We start from the raw sequence: 8,324 nt of genomic DNA, 5'->3' as shown, positions 1-8,324 counted from the left end.
GGTCAACTTGTTGTCCACCAGCACTCCCACGTCCTTCTCTGCAGAGCTGCTCTCCAGAAGGTCAGCCCCCAGCTTGTATTGGTGCCTAGGGTTGTTTTTCCCGAGGTGCAGGACTCTGCACTTGCCCTTGTTAAATCTCAGGAGGTTCCTCTCCACCCATCTCTCCAGCCTGCCCAGGTCTCTCTGAATGGCAGCACAGCCMTCTGGTGTTATCAGCYGCTCTTCCCAGCTTGGTATSATCAGCAAACTTGCTGAGGAGGCACTCTGTCCCTTTGTGCAGGTCATTGATGAATAAGTTGAACAGGATGGGACCCAGGGCTGAGCCCTGGRGGAYKCCRCTAGCSACAGGCCTCCAGTTAGACTCCACGCCACCGATGACAGCCCTCTGAGCTCTGCCTTTCAGACAGTTCTCAATCCACCTCACTSTCCACTTGTCTAACCCACACTTCCTGAGCTTACCTAGGAGGATGTTRTGGGAGACAGTGTCARAAGCCTTGCTGAAGTCAAGGTACACRRCRTCCACTGCTCTSCYSTCATCYACCCAGCCAGTCATTCCATCASAGAAGGCTATCAGRTTGGTTAAGCAGGATTTCCCCTCGGTGAATCCATGMTGGCTACTCYTGATCACCTTCTCCTCCATATGTCTGGAGATGACATCCAGAATGAGCTGTTCCATCACCTTTCCAGGGGTGGAGGTGAGGCTGACGGGCCTATAGTTGCCTGGGTCCTCCTTCTTGCCCTTCTTGAAGACTRGAGTGACACTGKCTTTCTTCCAGTCCTCAGGCACCTCTCCAGCTCTCCASGACCTTTCAAAGATGATGGAGAGCAGCCTGGCAACAACATCCACCAGCTCCCTCAGTACCCGTGGGTGCATCCCATCYGGGCCCATGSATTTGTGGATGTCTAGCCTGCCCAGAAGGTCTCTAATCCCATCCTCCTCAACCAAAGGAAAGTCTTCCCTTCTCCAGACTTTCTCCCTCATGTCCGGGCTACAGAACTCCTGGGRGCTGCCCTTAGAAGTGAAGACAAGCAAAAAAGGCGTTCAGTAATTCTGCCTTYTCTGTATCCCTTGTCACCAGGGCCCTCACCCCATTCAGCAGCAGGGCCACATTTTCCCTAGTCCTCCTCTTGCTGCTGATGTATTTGAAGAAGCCMTTCCTGTTSTCCYTGACATCCCTTGCCAGACTCAATTCCAACTGAGCCTTAGYCTTCCTCGCAGCATCTCTACATACTCTGACTGCATTCCTATAATTCTCCCAAGTAGCCTGTCCCCTCTTCCACAGTCTGTGTATTTTCTTCTTCTGTCTGAATTTGGCCAGGAGCTCCTTGCTCACCCATGCAGGTCTCCTGCCCCTTTTGCTGCGCTTCTTACTCATAGAGATGCACCGCTCTTGAGCTTGGARGAAGTGATGTTTGAATACTAGCCAGCTCTCCTGGACCCCCCCTCCTTCTAGGGCCTTAACCCATGAGACTCCACCAATTAGGTCTCTGMAGAGCCCAAAGTCCGCTCTCCTGAAGTCCAGGGTTGCAATCCTGCTTGTTGCCTTACTTCTTTCCTGCAGGATCCTGAACTCCACCATCTCGCGGTCACTGCAGCCAAGGCTGCCCTCAACCTTCACATCTGTAACTAGTCCCTCTCTGTTGGTAAGGACAAGGTCCAGCAGGACACCCTTCCTCGTAGGCTCCGCCACCATCTGTGACAAGAAGTTATCATCAATGCATTGCAGGAGCCTCCTGGACTGTTTGTGCCTTGCTGTGTTGTCCCTCCAGCAGATGTCAGGGTGGTTGAAGTCCCCCATGAGAACCAGAGCCTGCGATATTGAGGCTACCTCCAGCTGCCTGTAAAAGGCCTCATCGACTTTCTCTTCCTGGTCAAGTGGCCTGTAGTAGACACCCACAATAGTGTCCCCCATGTTAGCTTGCCCTTTGATCTTTACCCATAAGCTTTCAACTGCCTCCTCCTCCCTGCCTAGGAAGAGCTCGATGCATTCCAGTTGCTTTCTCACATGAAGAGCAACTCCACCACCTGTCTTTCCTAAAAAGCACATCATTGCCATCCAWGGCAGCATTCCAGTCATGTGAGCTATCCCACCATGTCTCCGTGACTACAATGAGATCATGGCCCTGCAATCACACACAGATCTCCAGCTCCTCCTGTTTGTTCCCCATGTTGCATGCATTGGTGTACAGGCATTTCAAAGAGGTGGTCATGCCTGCAGGTTTCCCAGGAAGGGTGTACGGGGGTCGCCCATAGCCATGTCCCAAACGCACATCCCCAGCTGCATGCACCTGTTGGAKGCCCCCCAACCCAACTTGTGTTTTGTTGTCTATCCTGTCTGCATGACACCCCCCCTCCGCCCTCCTACCTAGTTTAAAGCCCTCTTTACTAGGCTGGCCAATCTGTTTACAAAGGCAAATGTACCCCGCTTGGTGAGGTGATACCCAYCTCTCTCCACCAGTTGCTGGTCTTCAAACCATGTTCCATGGCCATAGAATCCAAAACCCTGTTGCCAACACCAGCGGCATAGCCAGTTGTTAATTTGGAAAATCTTCCTATTACTTCTTCCATGCCTCCCCCTAATCCTCGTTGTGCTGCTTCCTCCTATGCAAGTTTAAAACAGTGCTTGGTTCTCAATGGCATGAGGTAGAGTGGCTTGCAGACACAGTTACCATCACAGAAATGGCGCACATGATTTAAATCAGTCCAGGCACTGAGATTTTGTCCAGCAGGAGGGCAGTTGCTTTGTTTGAAGGCCTCTCCCTGGTCCCCTGACCTGCTATGAGCAGGAATACTGGGATAATGTGCCCACAAGTATTGTAGAAACTGGATATTACTGCAGGGTGTCAGCTCTAAGACCCTTTTTTTGTTTCAAGACTGACCCATTCCTGAGCTTGCAAATCCCCTTGCCTTGGGTGGCAGAGTGGGTCGGTGGTGCCTATGAACTGCACACTCTCACCTACAGGTTGTCTGCTGCAACTCTGGCAAGGAGAGCAGAGTCCTGTCCCTCAGGGTGGCTTACCTTCCATTTTTCCCTCCTTGTGCAAGCCACGATGAAAAGGCAGGAAAGGCCCTTCCCCTGTGGCGGTGCCTGAACCCTTCTCCCTGACCCAAACAGGAACCAGAATTCATGAAGCTTTATCCTTCTGGGAGGTCCTTCCCTCCCCACTGTGAAGTAGAAGATGGATAGTCCTTTCTAGGTCAGGGGAAAACAGTGTCCTCTCTGAGGGAGTCAGAAAGGCCGTGACATTCTGGGAGGTCTGAGCTCTCCACCAATCCCACATGCATTCCCTGGCTTCTGAGAAGGCCCCAATTCCCCAACTCCCCTGTTGTCTCAGTGTATAAAAGCTTTCTCAGTTAGAGTCTGGGAGATGAGATCTGGTCTAAATCTCTAAAGACTAACACAAAATCAAAATAGAGGCTACCCTTAGGTAAAACTGACTGAGGTGGGAGTGATGGTGGTTGTCGGAATGGTTAAAGGCTCCAGCCTAAGGCAAAGATGGGAGTCACAGCAGGGAAGAGCGGTCCTGGTGCAGAGCTCATGTAGTATGTAACCAAGGAAGTAAGTGATCATCCAGTAAATTGCTCCCGCTAAGTATGCTCCATCATACCCAGCTCATAAAAAGTTGTTTCTAGCTGCTTGATCTCTTCCTAACATGGTTAGGGGAGAATGAGCCGGAAGGACTGTCAGCATGTGGGGGCTTTATGTAGTAAGGAATGAAGGGAGAAGACAGTGCTGAAAGTGGAAAGATGCCACCAGTTGTCTTTGATGTGCTCAAACTGCCACGTAATAAAACTGTCTGTATTTTCAGGACATAGACCATGCCTGAGATTTCTGTCATGGATCCTACAAGAAATTAAATACTACAAGCACTTAAATGCACATCCACTGTCCTCATTCCCATACAGAGAAGGAAAGCAACCCTTGGGAAATGTAGACCTTCTCTACTGCCCTGGCCAGTACAAAGTTCAATTATTAACCAAAGAGTTAATGAAGGGCTTAGACAATTGCCACATTACTATGTCTTTTCTGTGCGTGCGTGTGTGTGTGTGTGTGTGTGCATGCATGCGCGCACACGCACATGCGCACACATGGTAAGCCAGAAGGGTAGTTACAAAGGATCTCTCCTCCACAAATGCAGAGCTCAGCAAAAATCCTAAAGCAACCACCCTTAACTCTGTCCTGGCTGGTGAGAGTCCCCATACACCTACTCTGCTAGTATTGACCAGGAACTGCCTCTTCCCATATCACGGTCAAGCTCTTTGCCCACCCTGTGGAAATAATATTATCAGCTAAATCTTACACATCTTCTTTATAACTTCTTCAACATTTGCACACAGTGTCTTGCCTGCATTTAACCCTCAGCAAGCCCATGGATAACAGTGACCCTTCCATGTCACTTCCAGTAACCCTCCTGGCAAGAAGACCTTTGAACCTGCCACCAACACAACCTGCTCTATGCAGTGGCAGGACCCTCTTCCCTTAACCACATACACAAGCATCACGCAGAAACATGCCATCCTCCCTTCTGCTCCCTCTTTCTATTGTCACAGTCRCAGCTTTACTAAGATGCTGCCTGTTAATCCTGTCAAAATTCATTACTGATCACTAAAAGCCTTCCAGATCCCACATTCTCTCTCCAAATATCAGATACCAGCTGCTGGGAGCCAGCAGAGTCAAAATTTCTGCGCAAAAACTCTGRGAGTTTAGTTTTGTTGAGCTCAGCATTCTAAAGTGGCATGAGATACAACAGGATAAACTGATCACCACTATGAGGCTTTTCCTGCTGAATTTGATGTACAGATCTGACTGCATGGAAATGACACAGACTGGCAAATTGAAACTGCTCTAGCACACTTTCCATTAAATCAGCTGCAGTGTACACAACCAAAGTTTACTGGAGAATATTCAGAGAAATTTCCAAACAAAGAACAAAGACGTAGCTAGATGCCCTGTTGTTAATATCTGTGGTGAAAGTAAATGAAGGGCTTATTTTCTTTCTATGTAATGTGCTGCTTTCACCTCACCCTTTTCCTCTTCACCTGAATGCCTACAACCTTCAGGGGGCAAGAGAATGAAAAGCTCTTTCTGCATAGGCTGATCCAATCATCCCTGCTACAAATCTTAATCCCTTGGATACTTGGCAGGGTTTCAACAAAGAGTCATGGGGCCTCCAGTTTCCCCATGCAGAGAATCTGGCCCCTCTATGACCTTGCCTTGAGCTCTGGCCTGCACATTACAGAATTCTTTTCTTTCCTTTCCATCCCCATTTAAACTAGGATCGAAATTTAAGAGTTTATAAAAAAGAGATTTGGTAACACCAGACATTCAGGCAGTCATCAAATCTTGCACAGAACCAGACTGACAGAATAAATGGGATTTTAATGGTTGGTATCTTAAAGTGAGTGCAATACTATGGAGAGGTAGCTGCTCCAAAATACAGTAATTTTACCCTCTTTCTTTTTTTCTGAGAAAAATTATGCTAATTGAATTGAGAGCAATAAAAAAGAGAAATAAAAATGAACATGTTGGATTTTCTGCCTCTTGCCATTTTCAACTCGACTATCACACTTGCTGAATTAGGACAATTTTTAAGCATATGCAAAACTTATGCATAATAACCATCCTTCTTGGAGTCTAATGAAAATAATCATAAAGTCCAATATATGTATATGACTCATTCCCATTCCTTTCCCCAGATGAAACACAGCTCAAACTAGTGACTGTTTTCTTACCTGGATATGGCACTCTCCCTTTTGTTACCAGCTCTGTCAGTAGGATCCCAAAAGACCACACGTCTGACTTTATTGTGAACCTTCCATACAATGCTGCTTCTGGCGCAGTCCATTTAATGGGAAACTTTGCACCTAATGAAAGAATAAATGAGTTTTAATCAAAATAGACACAGAATCAAAATACCAGTTCACAGGTGACTGTTTTGCTCTGCAACACTTGCAGGCTGACAGAGCTGCAGGTAYGTATTAACGTCTGACTCCCTGGAATATGACCAAAGAGGATGGGACAGGTAGAATGTGTAGGGCAGAGGAAAAGACTTATCAGGAAAAGGGTGGATTTGTCTCAGATCCCAAGACAAGGGCAAGAAATTTTAATTCAGACTTGAGGTTTTATGAAAGAATGAAGTTATAAGAACCAATAACCCTAACATAATAGAAACTCCCCCCAAATGTTTTCAATTAACATTTCCCTGTGATATTTGCAACTCAAACAGCATTAGCACGTAGGAATAGAAGTGAGATTTATTAGAAGTGCGCCTCCCAATTTCCCTGCTCAAGCCGAGCAAAATGCAAAACAAACAAACATGGTAAAAACATAAATTAAAAACAAACCTAATATTTCATTAGAAACATGCAAGCATTTAAAATTAATATTGCCATGAGAGTTGCTTGGAGTGTGATGATGTCAAAGCATAACTTTGGCCTATGATTTATAACTTGACAGCATACTTTAAGCTCCTGGCACTGAAAAGCCCATAGTGCCTTAAATACATGCAGTTCTAATGTGCTCATCCATCATCAGAGCTTGCAGGAGCCAGTTGTGGTAAGGATGGTACAATAACAAGCCTTTAAACACTGATTTATTTGCCTTTGCAATCATTTACTGTTTTCTCAGGGAAAATATTTTCCAATACGACTTTAAAGAAAACTCTTGTGGTAATAATTAACTCAGAGTATGTATGAAAAAGCATGTAGACATTTCCCCAGTGCCTTGTATTAGCATATAAGCAAAAGAATTGCTTTGCCTATTGCTGATCCCTAGTGACAAACACTCTCAAATTTTGAAACATACTGACTTTGACTTCTCACCACCCTCTCATAAAAGTTCCTTTAGCTTTCAGGAGGAGTGGGGAAATTGTAACATGGAAAAATCACTCTCAGAGAGTTAAGTTACAGTACTGTTTGCAGTTCCCTGCTGGCGCTGCTCTGCTATCGCAWTCAGTGCTCGATGCCTCCTCACAGCTTCTGCTGTATGCTGCAATCTCATTTGGGCTCAGAGCACAAAGTAGACATGGCAAATCTCATTCCCTTACTTAGTAAAACATCAGGTGTGCTAGAAGCTTTCCAACACTAAATGTAAGTCACTCTAAGAGAGGCTGCTACTCAGAAAGCAATACATATCTCTTGTGAAAGTTGCAGTTGCTCAAAGAGGTTCTGCTAAAATTAAAAGACACTGGACAATGTTTCAAAACCCTAACATCCGAAGTTAGGAACTTACCTCTAGTTGAGCATCAGCATATCAATTAGATTTGCAAAGGTGCTGAAGGATTTGTGGATGTCTATGTACCTTCAGAAAAGCCAGCCTGTTCTATATTTAAATTAGCCGATATGAAGGCAGGAGCTAAAATACAGGTGCTCAGGTTTGGCCTCAATCTTCCTTACCTATACTACTTGTTCATTAGACCAATCTTAGTTTACAGCACTCAAAGTTGGCAGAGCTTCATTTTCTCTTGAAGTCTACCTTTGCTGTGATGCCCGAGAGCTCTGCAGCGGCCTGCCACGGCGAGAGCCCCYGTCTTGGCGCTTCGCCTGGCTTCAGCAACACCAGCAGCCGCAGGGGTTTGGCAACTGGCTCCCTCAGCCTCTGGCRAGGCCTGGGGCAACAAACCCCGTGCCAATTCCTGGAAAAAGTGCAAGCTGCACACATCCGTGGGTCACGTTCCCTAGGCCTGTGGTTCATGGCATGTTAGGAATATGAGGACTAACGTCCCTCTGCTTTCTCATAATGCAGCTGAGACAGTACACAAACACCATGCTGGTGAAGCAAGAGCTCCAGGCTGGCTATCAGCCTGAAGACCTGGTGGGGTGTGAAATGGCCAAGCATGAGGGTTCGTGTGTTCATTTGTCACACGTTTATCTAACAAGTTTTTCATCAGTCAGCTGTGTTTCTCTGAGAAGCTGAAACGATGCCAGTTTAATTCCCTTGGGCTTCATAATCAGATACAAAGGTAGCAATCGCCTAAAGCTCATCTTTGGAGGTCAGGAATCTCTTCGAACTCCTTTGTGACCAACTGCCCCGCTAATTTTACCTTTTTCATCTACTGCCAGTGTGGCACCAGGAGGTGAATACATGGTGTGCTGAGGGGCCATAGGCAGATGAGAAGCAAAGTAACTAGGCGAGAAGGGGAGAAAATTTCAGCACATCTATTTTCCTGAGAACTAGAGCAGTACCAACCCCATGGGACATGATGAGCGCTGCTKGAAAAGACAGTCTGTGGAGTTTCTGATGGTAGCATGACTACTGATTACATTTCCATACTGCCTCTACTGCAGGTGATTCTCTGTCTAAAACAACTACTACAAAAGTTAC

At 46.4% G+C, this 8,324-nt stretch overlaps 1 protein-coding gene across 3 annotated transcripts in view; it reads right to left on the bottom strand.

Annotated features, from left to right (window-relative positions):
• The window catches only part of FYN (FYN proto-oncogene, Src family tyrosine kinase), a 77,995-nt gene that overhangs the window by 7,414 nt on the left and 62,257 nt on the right, over positions 1–8,324 (bottom strand). For all 3 annotated transcript variants that reach the window (XM_085306637.1, XM_085306638.1, XM_085306639.1), the window contains one exon: positions 5,735–5,866. In XM_085306637.1, the coding sequence (XP_085162763.1) occupies positions 5,735–5,866 (132 nt within the window). The remainder of the gene's footprint in view (positions 1–5,734; positions 5,867–8,324) is intronic.

Source organism: Rhea americana, unplaced genomic scaffold (genome assembly GCF_003343005.1).
Source record: "Rhea americana isolate MKP2758 unplaced genomic scaffold, rheAme1 scaffold_243, whole genome shotgun sequence".
NCBI classification, from domain to species: Eukaryota; Metazoa; Chordata; class Aves; order Rheiformes; family Rheidae; genus Rhea; species Rhea americana.
Note: the sequence above shows the minus strand (reverse complement) of the source record. Positions and strands in the feature narration are given on the sequence as shown.